This window comes from Ovis canadensis, chromosome 18 (assembly GCF_042477335.2).
Source record: "Ovis canadensis isolate MfBH-ARS-UI-01 breed Bighorn chromosome 18, ARS-UI_OviCan_v2, whole genome shotgun sequence".
Classification (NCBI taxonomy): domain Eukaryota; kingdom Metazoa; phylum Chordata; class Mammalia; order Artiodactyla; family Bovidae; genus Ovis; species Ovis canadensis.
The window spans coordinates 60,500,494-60,523,778 of record NC_091262.1 but is presented as its reverse complement, the minus strand read 5'-3'; the positions used below and the strand labels follow the sequence as shown (position 1 = coordinate 60,523,778).

General features: G+C 41.0%; 1 protein-coding gene across 4 annotated transcripts in view; it reads left to right on the top strand.

Moving 5' to 3' along the window:
- SLC25A21 (solute carrier family 25 member 21) overlaps positions 1–23,285 on the top strand; it is a 554,176-nt gene that overhangs the window by 469,351 nt on the left and 61,540 nt on the right. For all 4 annotated transcript variants that reach the window (XM_069558765.1, XM_069558763.1, XM_069558764.1 and 1 more), the window contains one exon: positions 22,954–23,020. In XM_069558765.1, the coding sequence (XP_069414866.1) occupies positions 22,954–23,020 (67 nt within the window). The remainder of the gene's footprint in view (positions 1–22,953; positions 23,021–23,285) is intronic.

Sequence of the window (23,285 nt, the reverse complement as noted above, 5' to 3'; positions counted from 1 at the left end):
TCCAAGCCAGGCTTCAGCAATACGTGAACCGTGAACTCCCTGATGTTCAAGCTGGTTTTAGAAAAGGAAGAGGAACCAGAGATCAAATTGCCAACATCCGGTGGATCATCAAAAAAGTAAGAGAGTTCCAGAATAACATCTATTTCTGCTTTATTGACTATGCCAAAGCCTTTGACTGTGTGGATCACAATAAACGGTGGAAAATTCTGAAAGAGATGGGAATACCAGACTACCTAACCTGCCTCTTGAGAAATCTGTATGCAGGTCAGGAAGCAACAGTTAGAACTGGACATGGAACAACAGACTGGTTCCAAATAGGAAAAGGAGTATGTCAAGGCTGTATATTGTCATCCTGCTTATTTAACTTATATGCAAAGTACGTCATGAGAAATGCTGGACTGGAAGAAACAGAAGCTGGAATCAAGATTGCCGGGAGAAATATCAATAACCTCAGATATGTAGATGACACCACCCTTACGGCAGAAAGTGAAGAGGAGCTAAAAAGCCTCTTGATGAAAGTGAAAGAGGAGAGTGAAAAAGTTAGCTTAAAGCTCAACATTCAGAAAACAAAGATCATGGCATCTGGTCCCGTCATTTCATGGGAAATAGATGGGGAAAGAGTGGAAACAGTGTCAGACTTTATCTTTTTGGGCTCCAAAATCACTGCAGATGGTGACTGCAGCCATGAAATTAAAAGACGCTTACTCCTTGGAAGAAAAGTTATGACCAACCTAGATAGTATATTCAAAAGCAGAAACATTACTTTGCTGACTAAAGTCCATCTAGTGAAGGCTATGGTTTTCCCTGTGGTCATGTATGGATGTGAGAGTTGGACTGTGAAGAAGGCTGAGCACCGAAGAATTGATGTGTTTGAACTGTGGTGTTGGAGAAGACTCTTGAGAGTCCCTTGGACTGCAAGGAGATCCAACCAGTCCATTCTGAAGGAGATCAACCCTGGGATTTCTTTGGAAGGAATGAAGCTAAAGCTGAAAGTCCAGTACTTTGGCCACCTCATGAGAAGAGTTGACTCATTGGAAAAGACTCTGATGTTGGGAGGGATTGGGGGCAGGAGGAGAAGGGGACGACTGAGGATGAGATGGCTGGATGGCATCACAGACTCAATGGACGTGAGTCTGAGTGAACTCCGGGAGTTGGTGATGGCCAGGGAGGCCTGGCGTGCTGCAATTCATAGGGTCGCAAAGAGTCAGACACGACTAAGTGACTGAACTGAACTGAACTGAACTGAACTGATCTCCTTTAAGATGGACTGGTTGGATCTCCTTGCTGTCTGAGGGACTCTCAAGAGTCTTCTCCAACACCGCAGTTCAAAAGCATCAGTTCTTTGGTACTCAGCTTTCTCTATAGTCTAACTCTCACATCCATACATGACTACTGGAAAAATCATAGCTTTGACTACACGGACCTTTGTTGGCAAAGTAATGTCACTGAACTGAATCCAAAGCTGGATGATGACTTAGCAGGGACATTGTAGCGAGAACTCCAACTTCAGAAGAGAATGCTAAAGGCTCTGAAGGGTCCTTTCTAGTCCAGATGCTGTGGTTCTGTAATTCCATACTCAACATAGCTTTGCTTCTGGAGGGTCTTCCCTAGTTATTTGGTTTTAAATCTTCAGTGCCATCACAGTGTACAATTCCTATGCATGAAGTTCCCTATAGGGATAAGAATGGCTCTAAAGAGCAGGAACTATTTTTAAAATTAGTTTTTAGAATATCCCAAGAGACTACCTTGAAAACAGGGCTTCTTTTATGATTACATGAAGAGTAAAGCAAAAGCTTGGGCTTCCCTGGTGGCTCAGTGGTAAATAATCCATCTGTCAGTGCAGGAGACACGAGTTTGATCCCTGATTCGGGAAGATCCCACATACCACGGAGCAGCTAAACCTGTGCACCACAACTATTGAGCCTACGCTCTAGAGCCCACAGGCCACAACTACTGAAGCCTGTGCACCCTAGAGTCTATACTCTGCCACAGGAGAAGCCACAGCAATAAGAAGCCTGTGCACTGCAATGAAGAGTAGCCCCTGGTTGCTGCAACTAGGCAACTAGAGAAAAGCCTGCGCAGCAGCAAAACCCAGCCACAGATAATTAATAAATTTAAAAAATAAAATTGTTTTTTATAATAAAAAATAATAAAGGAAAAGTTCATAAACTACTGCCTTAGATTCTTTCCCAGGAGTTAGTGATTTTTTTCCTAAAGCTATTTCTAAACATTTCTCTCCCCTCCCAGTAGGTTGTACCTCTTTTAAATATAAGCCCTGTTAGCTTAACAGGTATCTTCTCAATGATGCCTTCCCTAGAGACCCATCCAGAATCAGTAGCCTCCTTTCATTCCATATAGCAACCAGTTACCCTCCTGTTTAACTTTCTTTATAACTTTCTACTCTCTAGCATCATATTTTTATTGTGGTAAAATATCCATAACATAAAGTCTACTGTTTTAATCATATTTAAGTGTATATTTCAGCAACATTAGGCATATTCATACTGTTGTGCAGCCATTACCACCATCTATCTCTATAACCCGTTTTATATTGCAGATGTCACACTCTGCCCATTAAATACTAACTCCCCATTCCCCGCATCCCCTAGTCCCTGGGAACTACCCGTCTATTTTCTGTCTCTATGAATTTAACTACTCTAGATACCTCATATAAGTGGAATCATAACAGTACTTGTCCTTTTTTGTGTCTGGCTTCAGTTAGCATAATAATGTCCTCAAGATTCATCCATGTTGCCTCATGTATCAGAATTTGTTCCCTTTATAAGGTTGAATTATATTCCATTGTATGTATATACTACATTTTGTTTATCCATTCATATGTTGATGAATATTTGGGCCCTTGTAAATAATGCTGCTGTGGACATCGGTATACAAACAGCTGTTTGAGTCTCTGCTAGTACTTCATTTGGTATATCCAGAAGTAGAATTGCTTGGTCATATAAAAATCTGTATTTAGCTTTTATGAAGAAAAAGCTAATGCTGTTTCCTGCCGTGGCGACACCATCTTACACTCCCATTAATAATGCACAAAGTTCCAGTTACTCTACATGCTCCCTAAGGCTTGCTATTTTCAGGCTTTTTTCGTAACAGCCATCCTAGTGGGTGTGAAGTGGTATCTCACTGCAGTTTTGATCTGCATTTCTCTAATGATTAGTGGTGTTCATCCGATGTCATTTTCTTCATCCATTTCCCGCCTATTCATTGTCTGGCACCCTTAGTAGGACATAGGCTCTGTGAGGCTGAGAATTGTATCTGACACGTTCACTTCCTCATCTCTAACCCAGAGAGCCGTGACTAGAACATAACAGACACTCAGTTATTTGTTAAAAGAATGAAAAGATGGATTTATGTGAGAGAAAAATACAACCTCCGTATACAGAACCCAGATTAATCTTTAAGAACTCAACTTTTTGCATGAGATAATAGTCAATGTCACCTTTCCATTATTCAGTGTTCCTTGGAAAATGGATCTCGCTATCTCATGCACTTGATACTTGACAAAATTATAGCATGTTTCCTGTTTCAATGACCAAATTCCATGTACTACTAGGCATATAGTAGGTGTTCAAGAAATACTTGCTGAGAAACAAGTGAATGGTCTTGAAAATGATAACTAAATGGTAACTAAAAGTCCTCAGTGATCAATGGAAAGAAATAGAGGAAAGCAATAAAATGAGAAAGACTAGAGATCTCTTCAAGAAAATTAGAGATACCAAGGGAATATTTCATGCAAAGACGGGCACAATAAAGGACAGAAATGATATGGACCTAACAGAAGCAGAAGATATTAAGAGGTGACAAGAATACACAGAAGAACTGTACAAAAAAGATCTTCTCAACCCAGATAATCATGATGATGTGATCACAAACCTAGAGCCAGACATCCTGGAATGCAAAGTCAAGTGGGCCTTAGGAAGCATCACTACGAACAAAGCTAGTGGAGGTGATGGAATTCCAGTTGAGCTATTTCAAATCCTGAAAGATGATGCTGTGAAAGTGTTGCACTCAATGTGCAAGCAAACTGGGAAAATTCAGCAGTGGCCACAGGACTGGAAAAGGTCAGTTTTCATTCCAATCCCAAAGAAGGGCAATGCCAAAGAATGTTCAAACTACTGTACGATTGCACTCATCTCACACACTAGTAAGCTAATACTCAAAATTCTCCAAGCCAGGCTTTGACAGTATGTGAACTGTGAACTTCCAGATGTTCAAGCTGGATTTAGAAAAGACAGAGGAACCAGAGATCAAATTGCCAACATCCGATGGATCATCAAAAAAGTAAGAGAGTTCCAGAAAAACATCTACTTCTGTTTTATTGACTATGCCAAAGCCTTTGATTGTTTGGACCACAACAAACTCTGGAAAATTCTTAAAGAGATGGGCATATCAGACTACCTGACCTGCTTCTTGAGAAATCTGTATGAAGGTCAGGAAGCAACAGTTAGAACTGGACATGGAACAACAGACTGGTTCCAAATAGGGAAAGGAATACGTTAAGGCTGTATATTGTCATCTTGCTTATTTAACTTCTATCCAGAGTACATCATGAGAAATGCTGGGCTGGAAGAAGCACAAGCTGGAATCAAGATTACCAGGAGAAATATCAATAACCTCAGATATGCAGATAACACCACCCTTATGGCAGAAAGCAAAGAGCTAAAGAGCCTCTTTTTGAAAGTGAAAGAGGACAGTGAAAAAGTTGGCTTAAAACTCAACATTCAGAAAACTAAGATCATGGCATCCAGTCCCGCCACTTCATGGCAAGTAGATAGGGAAACAGTGAAAACAGTGACAGACTTTATTTTGGGAGGCTCCAAAATCACTGCAGATAGTGAATACAGCCATGAAATTAAAAGACTCTTGCTCCTTGGAAAAAAAGTTATGATCAACCTAGACAGCAAGTTAAAAAGCAGAGACATGATTTTGCCAACAAAGGTCCATCTAGTCAAAGGTATGGTTTTTCCAATGGTCAGGTATGGATGTGAGAGTTGGACTATAAAGAAAGCTGAGTATAGCTGAGTATAGAAGAATTGATGCTTTTGAACTGTGGTGTTAGAGAGTCCCTCGGACGGCAAGGAGATCCAACCAGACCATCCTAAAGGAAATCAGTCCTGAATATTCATTGGAAGGACTGATGTTGAAGCTGAAACTCCAATACTTTGGCCATCTGATATGAAGAGTTGACTCATTGGAAAAGACCCTGATGCTGGGAAAGATTGAGGGCAGGAGGAGAAGGGGATGACAGAGGATGAGATGGTTGGATGGCATCACCAACTCAATGGACGTGAGTTTGAGTAAACTCTGGGAGCTGGTGATGGACAGGGAGGCCTGGCGTGCTGCAGTCCATGGCGTTACAGAGAGTCGGACAGGACTGAGTGACTGAACTGAACTGAACTGAAGAGATACGTAGCCCTTTTGGACAAAAGAGCTCCAGACACTTAGTGGCTTTGGTGGTAATTATGAACGTCAAGGCTTTGATGGAAAATATAAACATCAAATGAAGTGAGTCACTCAGTCATGTCTGACTCTTTTCGACCCCATGGACTATATAGTCCATGGAATTCTCCAGGCCAGAGTACTGGAGTAGGTAGTCTTTCCCTTTTCCGGGGGAGCTTCCCAGCCCAGGGATGGAACCCAGGTCTCTCCCATTGCAGGCAGATTCTTTACCAGCTGAGCCACAAGGGAAGCCCAAGAATATAGAAGTCTGTAGCTTATTCCTTCTCCAGTGGATCTTTCTGATCCAGGAATCGAACCAGGGTCTCCTGCTTTGCAGGTGAATTCATGACCAGCTGAGTAATTCACAGGTTTTTCCTTCAAGTAAGTAATCAACTTAGAAGCTAAATTTGTAGCCCCACTCTCCATGCAATGTCGCTTCTCTGAAAATCAGTTCCCCACAGAACCCAGAGAAGCCTGCATTCTTTGTTGGTTCATTCCCTAAAGCATAAGGAAAGCATTTTCCTACATTCTTCAGCTCAGACAGCCATAGGTGTGGTCCTGCTTGCTTTACACCAGGGGCTACTTCCTGTTGTACCTGTTCTACAGAATGCATTACTATTGGGGAGTGAAAGAAAAGTACCCCCATTTGAATTTTGTTTTCATATTTAATCAGTGAAACATGCTTTTTGCCAGCCAAGATTTCTGCAGGTCTTGTGGGAGGTGGAATGAAATATTAATCTCTTCTGAAAAGATGTGGGTAAGATAATAATCTGCGTTTTGCATCAGTGTTGTTTCTAAATAAACCAAAGAGGAAACCAAGAGGTAAGAACAAAGTTCCTCTCAACTAAGCATATCTTGGAGGGAACGCAAGTTGGTCCCCTATTTAGCAGTCACTGATGGTAAGAATATCTGTAGCTTCCTGGTGTTGGAGGCCAGAGATGGGGCACAGCTGCAATTAACAGTCTTCGGCTCAAAAAATGAGTGCATTCTAGATCTGAACGCAGAGGAAAGTGAGGATGATTTCATGGCCTTCCCTGGGGAATAACTTGATAATGGAAATGAGTATTTGGCTGGCTTCCTAAGAGATAACTGGGTAAGAACAGCCCCAGGTCATTAATCTTATAGGGAAGTGGTTTTTTTTTTCTTTCTTTCTTTCTATTTTTCAATATGTAGTTCCTGAACCTTCTGCATCAGAATTGAGGGTGGTACTAAAAATTCAAATACCTGAACCTCAGCTCAGACCTACCAAATCCAAATTTCTAGAGGTGAGGCACAAGAATCCTATTTTTTTTTTAGAAAAGGAAAAAAAATCCTCTCTCAAAAACCCCCTAAAGTTTTATTGGCTAAAATTAAGTTGCACGCTCATCTCTCATACTATTACGAGCCAGGAGAATAAGACCAGATGATTTACTCCATCATGGCAGGGCTGGAGAGAGTTCCACATGGCCTCAAAGGTGTGAACCCTAGAATTAGGTCCTGCCAGCACGGAGAGTGATGGAGTGGGTTTGGCGGGTAAAAATACCATTTGCTATCGTGGCTTACAAGCTGATGAAGGATAACAACTCACATGAAATCTAGGCTTCCTCAGTTACTATTTCTTGAATTCTACTCATGTTCACTGGATCAAATGCCCAAAACATTCCTCTTTGGTAGCCATTTTGGTGAAGTCTGTGCTGTGCTTAGTCACTCAGCTGTGTCCAACTCTTTGTGATCCCATGGACTGCAGCTCACCAGGCAAGAATACTGGAGCACATTGCCATACCCTCCTCCAGGGGATCTTCCCAGCCCAGGGACTGAACCCATGTCTCCCACACTGCAGGCAGATTCTTTACCATCTGAGCCACCAGGGAAGCTCTTCGGTGAAGTCTAAGTGACTCCAAAGAAATAGGGAAAAATTGACATTTGGTAGGAGAGTGAAAGAGATTGATCTTGGAAAAGATACATGCACCCCAATGTTCATTGCAGCACTGTTTACAATAGCCAGGACATGGAAGCAACCTAAATGTCCATTAACAGAGGAATGGATAAAGAAGATATGATACATATATATATATAATGGAATATTACTCAGCCATAAAAAGGAATGAAGTTGGGTCATTTGTAGAGATGTGGATGGACCTAGAGGGTGAAGTAAGAGTGAAGTAAGTCAGAAAGAGAAAAACAAATATCATATATTAACACATATATGTGGAATCTGGAAAAATGGTATAGGTGACCTTTTTTGCAAAGCAGAAATGGAGACACAGGTGTAGATAACAGATATATGGATACCAAGGGATAATAGGGTTGGGAGGAAGTGGGAGATTTGGATTAACACATATACACTACTGATATTGTGTATAAAGATAATTATATAACATAAAGATAATATACCGTATAGCTCAGGAAACTCTACTTAATGCACTGTGGTGACCTGAATGGGAAGGAAATCCAAAAATGAGGGGATATATGTATGTGTATGGCTGCTTCATTTTTCTGTACAGTAGAAACTGACAACATTGTAAAGAACCTATACTCCAATAAAAATGAATGACAAAAAAAAGAGAAAGATTGATCTTGAAGTGGTGAAAAATGCCAGGTCCAGTTTTATATTCACAACTCCACCACACTGGTCAGGAGGAATATAATGCGTTTATTCTTTCATTCAACAATTATTTACTGAGCACCTGTTATATGTCAGTTCCCATATTAAACTGGGGGATACAACAGCAAATAGACAAAAATGCCTGCCCTGTCCTCATGAAGCTGGTATCTTGGTAGGAGCGGCAGGCAGTAAATCAAACAAGCAGGTAAACTATAAACATGTTTGAAAAGGATAAATTCAATAAAGAAAAATAAAGCAGGCCGAAAGGACAGGTAGTGTGCCAGTGAGGGTGTTGCCGTTTCATCAGTAAAGAGAAGAGAGGTGAGGTCAAGCCTCACTGAGACTGTAACATCTGTGCAGTTTAAGGAAGTGAGGAGTGAGACATGGGGATAAGCGGGGGAGAGGATCTCAGATGCGATGCTGCAAATGTAAACACCCTGGAGTGGGATCATGCCTGCTCTGAGGATTAAGGTCAGTGGGGCTGGAGGGGCGTGAACCAAGGAAGGCGGAGCAGATGAGGTGAAACGTGTGACTCAGTGTGTAGGAGCAGACTGTCTGGGGCCTTTGGAGGGATTTTCGTTTTGTCCTGAGGGAGACGGGCGGACACTGGCAGGATGGGAGCGAAGGAGTGACATGACCTACCTTTTATCCTAATGGGACTGTTCTATCATGGCTTTGAGGATATCAAGTATAGAGAAACTAGTTAGGAGACTAGCACAAAGGTTCAAGTGCAATATGATTCGGGCTTGGGCCAGGGTAATAGAGATGAGTAAGAGAAAGACAGATCTCAAATGTGCTTTTGGAGTTTCTGGCCTGCGTGACTGAAAAGATGGACTTACCGTGAAGTGATTTGGAAAATATTGTGGGTGGAGCAAGTCTGTGGAGGAAGAATCAGGAGTTTCTTTTGAACATGCTAATTATGAGATGCCTCCTAGATATCCAAGTGGAGGTGTCGACTAGGTGACTGGATGAACTGGAGATGGATGGCAGTTAACAGAGTAAGGATGGTAATTAAAGTCATATGGCTGGATGAAATCACCAGGGAGAGATAGATGAGGTCCAGAAACTAAGCCCCAGGGTTGGCTTCGGCACTGTTTTTCAAATGTCTTAAATTCTATTTGGTTTATCCAACTTGTAGTTTTCTAGAACACTGACTGAAAGAGTTAGTTAAGAAAATAGTTAACCCTTAACTATTCACTGATAATAATGTGATAGGAAGGAAACAGTTTTTCAAAGTGACCTGGAAGACTGTGGACATCCATAAAGTAAATCCAGAAAGTTCGGTTACTACCCATTCATCTTGTGTTTAAATCAGTTAAGTAAGAGCTCAGGCCCTTTTTAAAAAAAACTGGTGCAGAAGATTGTGGATGACAAAAGGGGCTGTAAACTCTGGCTCATCTGTTCCTTTGTTCAAAAGCCTGCACTTTAGCCCCTCTCAGACGCCAAGCAGCACCTGGGGCCCAAGTACTGGAGACACAGGCAGAGAAAAGCACAAGAGTTAGGGGATGGAATGACATTCCTCACCGACCTGACTCTGACTCTGAGGACACTGGAGTCAAGCACAGCATTCAGAGGTGGACTGTTTAGATTCAAGTACACTTTCATTCTTACAACAACTCTCCCACTTGGTGGTCTCAGTCGCTAAGTTGTTTCCGACTCTGTGACCCCATGGACTATAGCCCATAAGGCTCCTCTGTCCATGGGATTTTCCAGGCAAGAGTATTACAAGCTGTTTGACTAGTAGGAAAATTGCTGAAGTTCATTAAATCTCTGTGTCCTTCTCTATAAAATGAAAGTAGAATCTATTTCATGTAAAGTTGAATGGGATAATTTTGTAAAGCATCCAGCACAGTAATTGCTGATTTTGTGTCTAAAGTTTCTGTCAGTAATCTCAATTCCATGAGCAGTCCAAGCTGTTAAAATACTATTCCTTTGGCGCCTCATTGGATGAACTGAAAGTCTGCTAGATCAGACTATAATTTGTAACCTACAAAATGCTCTGGTCCAAGGCTTTGTTCTTTGGTAGGGTTTGGACATAGAACAACTGACTGTTTCCAAATGGGGAAAGGAATACAACGAGGCTGTATATTGTCACCCTGCTTATTTAACTTTTATGCAGAGTACTTCATGTGAAATGCTGGGCTGGATGAATTACAAGCTGGCATTAAGATTGCCAGGAGAAATATCAATAACCCCAGATATGCAGATGATACCACTCTAATAGGAGAAAGTGAAGAGGAACTAAAGACCTTTAGATGAGAGTAAAGGAGGAGAGTGAAAAAGTCAGCTTAAAACTCAATATTAAGAAAAACTAAGATCATGGCATCTGGTCCCATCACTTCATGGCAGATAGAAGGGTGAAAAGAGGGAGCAGTGACAGATTTTATATTCTTGGGCTTCAAAATCACTGCAGACGGTGACTGCAGCCATGAAATTAAAAGACGCTTGCTCCTTGGAAGGAAAGTTATGACAAATGTAGACAATGTATTAAAAAACAGAAACATCAGTTTTCTGAAAAAGGTCCATATAGTCAAAGCTATGGTTTTCCCAGTAGTCATTTACAGATGTGAGAGTTGGACCATAAAGATAGCTGAGTGCCGAAGAACTGATGCTTTCAAACTGCGGTGAAGACTCCCTTCGACTACAAGGAGATCAAACCAGTCAATCCTCAAGGAAATCAGTCCTTAATATTCACTGGGAGGACTGATGCTGAAGCTGAAGCTCCAGTACTTTGACTACTTGATGGGAAGAGCCAACTTATTGGAAAAGACCCTGATGCTGGGAAAGATTGAAGGCAAAAGGCAGAGGATGAGATGCTTAGATAGCACCACTGACTCAATGGACATGAATTTGAGCAAAGGCTGGGAGATAGTGGAGGAGAGGAGCCTGGCGTGCTGTAGTCCATAGGGTCACAAAGAGTGGGACACCACGTATGGACTGAACAGCTGCAGCTAGGGCTGGGACAGCTGTTGAGTTGCATTTAACTCTGGTACCACTAGGGGGCACCTCAAAAATTAATCTGGCTGCTACTGTAATAACTAGTGACTAAAAACAGTTAATGTTTCCCTTGTGGCTCAGGTCATGAAGAATCCGCCTGCAATGCTAGAGTCCTAAGTTAGATCCCTGAGTTGGGAAGATCCCCTGGAGAAGAGAAAGGCTACCCACTCCAGTATTCTGGCCTGGAGAATTTCATGGACTGTATAGTCCTTGGGGTCGCAAAGAGTTGGACACGACTGAGCGGCTTTCAAAAACAGTTAATGCATTTCCAAATATGACTTTTACTTTGGGAACAGCCTACTTAGTGCACAGCATCTTTGGTCTCAAACGCGTATGCATTGGTGGTGGCAGAATTCCACAATGGGGTGTGAATTCCTGAGGCCCTAGGTCACACACTTAAGTAAGGTTCCATTTGTAAAGGACATCTCTGAATTCTGAGGCTTTTTGCCCCAGCTGTGGTCATATGCAGCTTTGCAGCTAGACCAAACTATAAAATCAGGCAACTTACAACAATGTACTAACTTAGTTCCATAAGCAATTGCAGAGGGAGCTGGCATTTTAAAAAATCTCGATTCTGGCAGCTATCTTTTGGAATTAATTTACTCACCTTTTGTGCCAACAGTTTTTCATGCTACGTAAACAGCTAAACACAATTGACCTAGCATTCCAACCCAAGGAGTGTGGCTCCAGAGCCCACATTCCTGCCCACTATATCACTTTGCCTTTCCCGACATGTAGAATCAAATGAATGCTAAATGCTAGAGGTTGGTGATGAAGAACAGGAGTGACCATTGTCAAACAGTTTATAACCTGGATTAAATATGGTAATCATGTGAATAATACATACTCTTGTTAAAAATATGTGAGTCATTCAGACTGTCTATGTGGATACCAAGTCATGTCTGCAAATATGGACTATATATATATATATATGTATATGTATATGTATATACATGACTTTACCAGGTGGCTCAGTGGTAAAGAATCCACCTGCCAATGCAGGAGATGCAGGTTCTCTCTTTGGGTTGTGACGATCCCCTGGAGAAGGAAATGGCAACCCTCTCTAGTATTCTTGCCTGGGAAATCCCATGGACAGAGGCGCCTGGTGGGCTACAGTCCATGGGGTTGCAGAAGAGCTGGACATGACTTAGCAACTCAGCGCACGTGCATGATACATATAGACATATATGCTTAAGTATATACATTTCTTATTTGAATGTCAGTGTATTCAATATAATGTTATCTGCATGTTGCTATGTGCCAGGCACATATGAAGACAACATCTTGGTCAAATATTGCAAGCAGGTGCAATATCAAGCTTTTTGTCTACCATCTCAGAGAAGGCTTCCTGGAGAAAGTTAAGGTCTTAGTTGATTTGGGGACAATGGAACTACTCTGTTATTAACATTTGACCCCAGAAAAAGTGTTTAGCTTAGTGCTTGGTACAAAATATACTGAAAGAGTAAGTGAGTGAACAAATGAATGGTGACTTCATGAGTGGGAACAACAGAAATTAGAAACAGAGGAAATAAGAAAAGGGGGATGGGTGAGTGGCTGGGGGACTAGAATGGAGCAAGGAATTTCTTCAGCAGGACTTGATTAGCAGAGAGCATTCTTGCCTGGAGAATCCCAGGGACGGGGGAGCCTGGTGGGCTGCCGTCAATGGGGTCACACAGAGTCGGACACGACTGAAGCGACTTAGCAGCAGCAGCAGCCGGGAGCCGGCTGGCAAAGGACTTGTTGACTCCACAGTCAGGTCCTTTTTTCCTGGTTTCCAGTCCCCATCCAAGAAATAGAGTTGTTTTGGTTTTCGTTTCTTTTTTTTCTTTTGCGTTTTTTCTCTCAGAGTTACCATCCGCATGAGTGAAAGACTGCTCTTACATGATTCTTATTTTCTAATGGAAATGTGTTCATCTTTATAAGCAAGGTAATCTGTTGTCACTGAAAATTACTGTACTTTTTGCATATTCAGTTCTAAATAAGTCTCTTCACTTATAGATTAATGCTGCAATTAATACCACATTCTAGCCATATTATTTACCGTATTAGTTGCTTCTCAAATATCTTTTTTGCTTTTTCTTTCCTTAGGGTTTTCCATCGGGGTTCTGGTTCTTATATCACGCTAATGCCTTCCCTGTGCTGCATGCTTGGTGCATTGAGCATCCTGCCAACTTTCCAGGGAATGGAGCCATGGACCTACCTCCTAAATGATACTGACAGCTAAACTAATTTTTCATATCTTAGAAAATCAAGGTTGTAGTTTATTTTAGACCCATCAGCAAAGTTTAATTGTGGTGGTAAAATCATACTGAAAGTTCAGTTAAAAACGTGTGTCGAGGAAAACTTTTAAAGAATTCCTCCGTATAGCATGTAATGAAAGTGGTATGGTTTGGGATAACAAATAGATCTGAGGACCATATGCAGAAACTCAATTCACTTAATTCTCTATAATGAAGAATAATAACTATATTGTTTGTGCCCAAAGACCTGATAGGAGTTGAAGCAAGGAAAACTTTCTGGAGTTTTATGTTAGAATCTTAGCTAAAACTTTCTTTATGCTTCTTGCCCTTCTTCAAAGTTCAGTTGCTGCTTTTGAAAGAGGAATCTGTGTCACTTACTCTTTGTAAGCTGTTTTCCTTCTCCTTTGAAGGCTACCTAGTTTTCCCTCTCTCCTTTGCCTAAATGAAAATGGCCCCAATATGCGTGCAATTTTGAGAACTTCAGATTGCAGACTCTACATAATTCAAATAACAGAGCCATGGAACTGCAGTCTTTCATTTGGATTCTGTGAACCGCTGAGACCTGCAGAGCGTAAATGATGTCAGAATTCTGCCCTAAAGGTGTAGTGTCAAGGCCAAAATTCTGCCCTGAGAGATGGGACCCATCGAGCAATGGAAGCCATGCCCTCATAACCCAGGGCTGAGTGCCACCCTCATTGTTTTAATTACAGAGCTATAGCATGTGGGTAAGGAACTTGGATTTGACAACAGCAGAAGAAAGAGGATATTGTGTGCCTTCAATCAGCTTTGTATTAGAAGATCTTTAAAGGGGAAATTATGTGAAAGAAAGGGGGAGGAAGAAAACAAACTAGCAAGATCCCTGTTTCAATATAATTTGGAGAAAATGACTGATTTGGGTTGGTCATGTTGCCAGAACAGATGACTCAAGGCTTCCAAACAAGAAATGGAAATCAAGAGGATGCCTGAAGCCTGAAAGAAGAACAAATTGTGAAGATATGATTGACTGCAAGGCTTCAAAATCAACTGTACCAAAGATGAGCTTGGATCATTGCCCAGAACAGAACTGAATGGTGATGTTCAGTTAGGTCCTGACTGTTGAAACGAAGTAAAATGTAGTAATTGTGCTCTCTTAGGTACACAGACACGTTAATGCTTTCCAATTTCCCCAACTGGGGATCTGGTGTCACTTTCCCTGTCTCTCCTATTTCATGCTTCACCGATGAGTATTATTGCTGCTCTGGACTTTCACTGAATGCCAGGTTTTTGGCAAAGAAGTGGGATCCAGGTGAAAACGCCCGTCTCTTGCTGCATGTGAGTATGCTGCAGGTGGCTTTGAAAATGGCTTTTCAACTTTGAAGTCATTTCTTTAATTGGCCTTTTCAGGCTTGGAAGAGGTGCACTGCTATCCTGGCTGCTGGGCCCAGGTTATGAATCTCAGCAGTTTGGGCCCCCAAAATCCTTCATCTCCAACAACCAGGGAAAGCCTGGTTTCCCCAGGCAGCAGATTTGTACAGTGATCTTTTCCTCTCTTAGGAAGGGAAGATAATTTATTCACCATTTCCTTACACTCATTTCTCAGTAATCTACCAGTTGAGTTTTATGATAACCTTTCTGATGGACAACGTGGTATGACTCCCTCTAAAGGTCACTGGTGAAGCAGCTATGCTGTTTCCCTTTCTCCTTGGGAACTGCAAAGAAGAAAAGATTCCATGTTGTGGCTTCTAAGGCCCAAATCCTGCTTACCAGGCTGGCAACTTCAGAAATTTCCCAGCCTGCCTATAGGAGTAGTCCAGCTCTACAGTACAAATTACTTTCAAACAAACATTTTCTACATACTAAATTAGAAAAATAACAGCAAAACCAACAAAGAGGTGACTCGGAGAGAAAAAGGAGGGGCAGAAGGGACATGTCATTTTTCCACTCCTTTCTGGCTTCTTTATCTGGGTTGAATTTTGAGAATGTTAAGCCCTCTCCTGTCTACCCACTATTAACCACAAAGTCTTCTGATTTCAGTAGCTGACTTAAAGCAGGTAACTTTTTTCAGCCATCCAAATGGACTAAAGATGTTGTCAGGTACAAGATGTTTCATTAAGGATCTATCTGGTCTCCTTGGGGGGCAGGGATTCTAAAGTTTGGGCCCCAAAGAAGGTAACCTAAGATTGGTCCCTACTAATGAGAGACAGCAGGAAGGCTTCCTCCAGGGTTTGTAAATGAACCACCAACTGGAACTCAAAATTCTGCATTTCCTTGATTTGTACAATCAACATCTTTTTATTGGCTTGTCTACGACCTTGGAGCCACCCAATATGTTAAATAACTTCACACTTTAAAAAAGTGGTGGAGGAAATGAGGGATAAAATTATTTTGTGGGGCTTGGCATAAATCTGTATTTCAAATAAACTATGTGTGAGCTGTGTCTTTGAGAAGAACACGTGCAGTGCAGTTTTGATCTTCACTTTATAGATGTACATAAGTAATACAAGGCCTGTTTTGATCATACAATTAAAAACAAATGTGATCCAACGTTGTAATACTCTGTCTCCTTGTATTCCTGAATAACAACTCTCAATCAGGATGTGAACCATCATGATCTAATGGTTTCGAAGGACTGGAACCCCATCCTCATTTTTGCCTGTGAACGTCCCCACATTCTGTCTTTGGGGTGGGGGCTCTCTCATATGTAGTCATTCTAATGGGATAGAGTTTTAGTGTATGATATGGTTCCTGAAAGAAAGAATCTAAAAACACTTTAAAATTGTTTTTCACAGTCTCCTTCTAAGTGCTTTGCTTAACATTTAACAACTATCTTCATTATATTATGATTTAAGAATTTGGGACTCTTTCAAAAATAGGAATGTTAAAGCTATTTGTATCAGAATGCTTTTAGCTGTAAGTTAACAGAAGATGTAACTGAAAGTGCTCAAATAGTAAAGGTTTATTTTTAATTTCATGTAACCAGACATCTGGAGGTAGGATGCCAGGATTGGTTCATTGAGCAGTCCGATGATGTCATCAAGATCAAGGTCTTTTCTTTTTGCTGGACATCCTCAGTTTGTGGGCGGTGATATTTCACTTGACCGCAGTACACAGGGATATCATGCAGTGCGGACAACATCTAGTGAAAAAGAGGGTCTTTTCTTCCCATGTACTCTTTTCCTTAGGCCAGAAATTCAAGACTTCCAGCATGCATCCCTCCCTCTTTGCTGGTCCAAGAGGCTAGGTTTGGGTTGTATATCCATGTTTAACCTCCTTGCTAGGAAGGGAATGGGACCACCATGACTGGCTTGAAGAACTCAGCTTCACCCCCTGGACTGGCAAAGGGCTCTCTTCCCAAAGTGCAGAGAATGGTGAACACCTGCACCTCCAGGAACAAAGACGGTTGAGGAGGGTATCTGTTAAATCAACAGCTAAAAGTGCTCCCCACAGACTTTTTGGACAACACTATTTTTATTTTAATATTTAGTATGAATATTTCATTGTTTTATCATATTGCTAAACTTTGCATTGTCTTTTCCCACACAGAATTATCCTGATATTTGTCTTAAGGGCAAAACTGTATCCTATGGGGAAAAAAATTTATCCTAGAGCCTAAGTTTTTTTCTCATCTGATTCACCTAGAAAATATTTTATAAACAACCCAAAAGTTTTTCCAGAAAATAATCTTGTTCATCTCAGCCCAGATCTATCAGTTATGCAGGAAGTGTTGCACTTGACTTTAAAAGAGAATGGAAGTGGAATAGAAATCTGATTTTTAACTGCTTCTCCTAAAATAAGAAATGACAAGACATTTTTGCAATAGAAATGACTTGACTTTTCAAATGTACTTGTGAAAATAGCTTTAAGAAAAACTGCGGTACCTCTACATCTCAGTGGACAAGCACCAAGGACTGTGGACATGGACAAGAGGCTGGGAGGACAGGGTTCATCTGCAACATGAAGAAAATAATCATTCCTGCTTCAAAGGAAGGGTTATTGTGACAGTTGAATGACATTAAAATATGTCCACATGCCTCATATATTTTTTCTTAACAGGGTGGCAAGTCCACATTAAGCATTCACCAAATTTGACTATTTTTACTTACAACAGTATTAATAAAAGTTGATACACATCCAAGCTAACATTTTCCTATACAGGGTAGTTAACATCAAACTCATAATTTTTAGAAGTAACAACTTTGAGAAACAAAATATGAGGTCTTCCGTACAGTTCATACTGCAGTTTTATAGGAGGTCTTGAACTGGTTCTTGTGTCTCTTCTGAAGAGTTCCCCAGTTGGCTTAATATGGGTCAAAACTTAAAACCACAGTAGTGGCTTTACTGTCTTCTCAGCAGACATTAGAATCTCACTTTCCATTCATTCAGGGAGTAGACGAAATGTGTCCATCTGGTTCTTGAGAAGTAAGCAGGCTGAAGCACGTTGATATGAGTGTTGCAAATCTCTTAACTTCCTTGCTTATTGTCCTGATAAGCTATGTGCCCTGTATTTCAAACCAAGACTACATGAGCACAGAAAAAAAAAAATTGGCAGAATGAACAGTGCATGTGAGTATAAACATCAGTTTTTTAGCCAAAAAGAGTATCTTCTTCATAAGACATTACCAGTCCTTTCTGTTTTTTAGAATCTGTATGTCATACTTTTACACTAGGAAAACTTCCAGTAATTATCAATCAAGTCAAGAAAATAAGTCATCAGCTTAAGGCCTTGCCCACATTCTCTTGCTCAGACTTAAAAAAAAAAATTGTTGAAGTATAGTGGTTTTACATTTCTACTGTACACCGTAGTGACTCAGTTACATATATTTGTTTTCTTATTCTTTTCCATTCTGGCTTATCACAGGATATTGAATACAGTGCTTCACAGTGAGATGTTGTTTATCCATCCTTTATATACAGTTTGCCTCTGCTAATCCCAGGCTCCCAGGGCTTCCGTTCCTTACCCCCTTTCCCCTTTGGCAACCACAAGTCTGTTTTCTTTGTCTCTGAGTCTGTTTCCATTTCATAGATATGTTCATTTGTGTCATATTTTCAACTCCACATGTAAACAGTCTCATATGGGATTTGTCTTTCTCTTTCTGATTTACCTCACTTAGCATGATCATCTCTGGGTCCATCCCTATAGCTGCAAATGGCATTATTTCATCCTTTTTTGTTACTAAATAATATTCCATTGTTTATGTACCACATCTTCCTTATCCATTCATCTGTTGATGGACATTTAGGTTGTCTCCATGCCTTGGCTATTATAAATAGTGCTGCTATGAACATGGGCATGCATGTATCTTTTCAAATTATAGCTATGTCTGGATATACTGCTGGATCATATGGCAACTCTATCTTTATTTTTTTGAGGAACCTTCATACTGTTTTCCATAATGGCTGCACCAACTTACATCCCCACCAATGCCCTTTCCTCCACATCCTTTCCAACATTTGTTATTTGTAGACTTGTTAATGATGGCCATTCTGACTGGTGTGAAGTGGTAGCTCATGGTGATTTTGATTTGCATTCTTGCTCACATTTTGGGTGTGACTCTTTGAATTGGCCCAAGTGCCGCTGTTACCTGACCAAAGGCTATTCACAGGAGAGGCCACAGTACGGAGGAACAGCAATAGTCACTTTGACTGTAGAGGCCAATTTCTGGATCCAGGACTTTGGTTTGTAAGAAAATAAAGGAATTTATTATAGATATTACTGGGTATCTCAAAGAATCAAAAGCAAAGGGAAATGTCAGTATTCAAGACGGGTCGAGATGTAACGAGGCTTAAAGAAATCCTGGCCACAGAATCACACTTAGAGTACCAGAACTTCTGCATCTTGCTCCTTTGTCTTCCTGAATGACTGCTTCCTTCTTCCTTATCACTGCAGATTGACTTTCCCTGAATGACGGAAAACATGACTACTGTTAATAGTCTAGCCTTATATCTTAGAACTTCAACCACACAGAGCAAGGCTGACCTTTTCAGTTCCAATCCCAAAATCCTGGAGAAAAACTCTATTTGGATCAGATTAACAGGAACACAGAAATGGAGTACCATTTGGATCCATTCAGCAAGTTGCCTGATCAACCACTGCCTAACAAGCAGTATCATATTATACTAATATATGGGTTCTAGTAGTTTAAAAAAATTGGGTGGGACAGTTCTCAACAGAAGAGTTGCCAGCCTGGCTATTCCATAGATACCCACTATTGCATGGATATACTGTAAAAATAATGCAAGGAAGTAGACAATCCTCACTTCTCATTTGTCAGCAAATGCTGCCTATGGTCCTTGAGAATTTCCCATTAAAGCTGCTCATTCACCGTTAGAGAGTTCAGGAGGATGAGCTGCTGGAGCTGGTGAGGAGCAGGGGACAACTGCATACGATAGAGCAGAGCAGAGAGAGGGCACACAGAAGCATCCCCAACATGAAGCAGAGGGCTCTGGGCCTCCCAGCTCTTTTCAGATTAAACCCTTATGGTTGTCCCGACTGCCTCTCTTCCCTTCTGCCTTACCCCTCTTTTTAATATTTTCTTTCATCATTTTTAAAATGAAGACCTTCTGTGTTGCTTATAGGACTTCTGTCCTCCTTCAGCAAAGTAGTGCTCCACTTTAGGCAAAAGTTTAAAGGAATGCAGAGTGTCTGTTTTCAGAAATGTGCTGTTCTCTGTCTTTTTGTTCTTTTTCTTAGAATAACAAAATCTGAGGATTGGAGTAAACCAACCTCGAGACACATCAAGTCCTTGCACTGTTGTGTACATCCGTCTCTGGCATCCGTGATGAGTGGTCATCCACACTGCTTGGTCACATTCCAAAGGGAACACACCACTTCTCAGGAGAGTCCAGTCTGTGTTTAGATAGGTCTGACTGTTAGAAGCACTTCCTTGTACCAAGCTTCTACTGAGCCCAAAATGTGTCTTTCTCTGTTGCTTCCACCTGTTGGTCCTAGTTCTACCACCTGGAAACCAACAGAAAAGTCTAATCTGTTTCCTATATTCTCACTTTTCAAAAGATTCATCAGATGTTTTTGTCCCTAAGATCTTTCTTCTCCAGCTGAGCTACTGTTCGTCCTATATCTGTTCTCTGTTGCATGGGATTTCAAGTACCTCTATTAACAGGGACACTCTGTTGTTCCAGAAGCTTTCTTTACTTAAATGTTCTTCTTCATTCCTGCCCACCCCCCATAACCAGGCATAATCTTCCAGGTGTGAAAAAAGCAGCACAAAAAGAACGGAACTAATAATGTTTTTTATTTTAAATATAGAACTTCTATTCAAGAAAACCACATTTATCTTTTAGGAAGATCAAATCTAGGCAGAGTCATTCTCATGCTGAAAATTATATAATAATTTATAATAAAATTCAAATTAGAAAGAGTATTAAAATTTTACAAGTAAATTTCAGGCCTCAGTAGTTGAAATGGAAAGGAAGTGGGGGAATTCATGAATTCCCGTAGTTCTTCATGAATTCCTGTAGTTCTTCAAAGCACGTCTGCTTTACTTCCTTTATATTAACACAAATGCTAGTGTTATTCATTAAGTTGAAAACAGCAGGCAGAGTAAGCCCGCGTTAAGGGATCATTTGATTCCTTTCTTTCTCTTCATAAAATCTGTAAGCTTAACAGATATTTGTGTCCTGTTTACATACACACGTGCAGATGCGCACACACACACACAAGACACACAAGCACTGTAGGGAACACCAGCCCTCAAGGGACTAACAATTAGAAGCTGTAAGACGAGCCTTTGGCTCCCTTCATTGGAAGGCGCTGTGTAAGCCAGTGTGTTGAGGAAGAGTAAGAGGTTGCCATCTTGGATTGAGTGCCCCAGTGGGTTAGTCTGAATAAACTCTTAACTTTTTTGTTCCAGAGCACAGCTAGAAGCAGAACCCAACTTAAGGGTGCTGGAGTGAAGTTTGATGAGTTAATCAGAGTCCAGTCTTCTCTAGGATATTAAGTGGCTGTCCTAAAACAGGGACTGGTTGAGTCCTACCTTTATCTGTATCCACTTACCAGTTCACCAGGGGAATTGATTATCTCAGAAAACGATGCAAAATATTCTTTCCTATTGAAATATTTTCATACTATATGTATATTTACACTATACTTTCATGATAATTCAGTTTATGAAGAATCTGCCTGCAGTGCAGGAGACCCCAGTTCAATTCCTGGGTTGGGAAGGTCTGCTGGAGAAGGGATAGGCTACTCATTCCAGTATTCTTGGGCTTCCCTTGTGGCTCAGCTGGTAAAGAGTCCATGTGCAGTGTGGGGACCTGGGTTCGATCTCTGGATTTGGAAGATCCCCTCGAGGAAAGGCTACCCACTCCAGTGTTCTGGCCTGGATAATGCTGTGGACTATATAGTCCATGGGGTCACAAAGAGTTAGACACGACTGAGCGACTTTCACTTTCATACCCTCATAGCACATATATGTCTACATGAGTGTGTAAAGATCCCAGGGCAGACAAATTTAAGATTTTGAATCTTAAATTTTAATGAGAAATATGATGATATGGGGTGGGTGGTGGGAGGGGGCCTCAGGATTGGGAACTCATGTACACCTGTGATGGATTCATGTCAGTGTATGGCAAAACCAATACTGTATTGTAAAGCAAAATAAAGTAAAAATAAAAATTAAAAAAAATTAATGAGAAATAAATGGTGACTTTTTATAAAAGTTATAGGCATATGGCACTCATTCTTTTTTTTCCTAAAAATGTCTGAATATGTGACCACATAGTCAATATTGAAAACAACAGCTGTCCCATGCCCTGTGAGATTGCATGTCAGCAGGAGAGTTTGGTGAGCTCCAGTCCATAGGGTCACAGAGTCAGACACAACTGAGCATGCATGCACCACCTCCAGGAAAGTTTGATACTTCTACTGCTTCTGCTTCTACAGGAGCATGTCTCTGTAATTAGCCCTCCCTGACCTTCTTTCATCTCCATCAAGGAAGTTAAAAAAATTATGACTGATTTGGGACAGGGCTAAGAGCCCTAGTTCCACAGCCATATAGTTTGTTAGTTTCCCCTATGTTAGTAAAGCTAAAATTGAGGGTTTCATCACCTGGTTAGCCTCTGAAGTTTTAGTCTAGTGGGCTCAGGTGTAGCCTTAACTTCATTTGGTGATCACATGGAAGAGATACAAGATGGTAGAGAGCTCAAGGCTACCAACCACACAACTTAGGAAATAAAGATTCCTTAGATTAAGGAGGGTTGAGTTTATCTTTAAAGTACAACTCATGATTATCTTTAGCAGCTTACCCAAGGGGTTCCAGTCTCAGCATCATTTATTCCTCTTCTGAATGTCATAGAACATATAAATGTAGAATTCATAGTCTCTCCGCTTTAGCATTAAAACAAAGGAAGATTTCATGACTAATGAGCTATACTGAATAGTCAGGACTACTTTAGATAAGTTGCTTTATCCATCCTAATTCCCTTCCTTATATGTGTGTGCTTGCATAGCCACTCAGTCATGTCCAGCTGTTTGCAACCCCATGGACTGTAGCCTGCCAGGCTCCTCTGTCCATGGAATTTTCCAGGCAAGAACACTGGAGGGAGTTGCCATTTCCTCTTCCAGGGGGTCCTCCTGACCCAGGGATTGAACCTGCGTCTCTTGCATCTCCTGCATTGGCAGGAGACCGTGCCACCTGGGAAGCCCTCCTTACTTACATAAATCTTTCATTTCTCCAATAGGTTGTTCGGTTTTTACAAGGGGATTCTACCACCCATCTTGGCTGAAACACCGAAAAGAGCAGTAAAGGTAAGCGACATATGCCTTCCCATCAAGTGAGAATGGACTTAGTGCTTCAGCATTAGCACATCCCACAATGAGTCATGTGACATTAATGGGAATTAAATGTGAAATACTGAAATTTTTATATAGAAATCATATTTTTATCATAATTAGACTTGGTCATTCTCTCAAATATGGCTATATTGGTTTGTGGATTTCTTTCTCCAGGTAAAAGCATTCCCTTCTAATGGTGAAGTTACACAGAAAGCACAGTGGTAAATGAAATTCATGT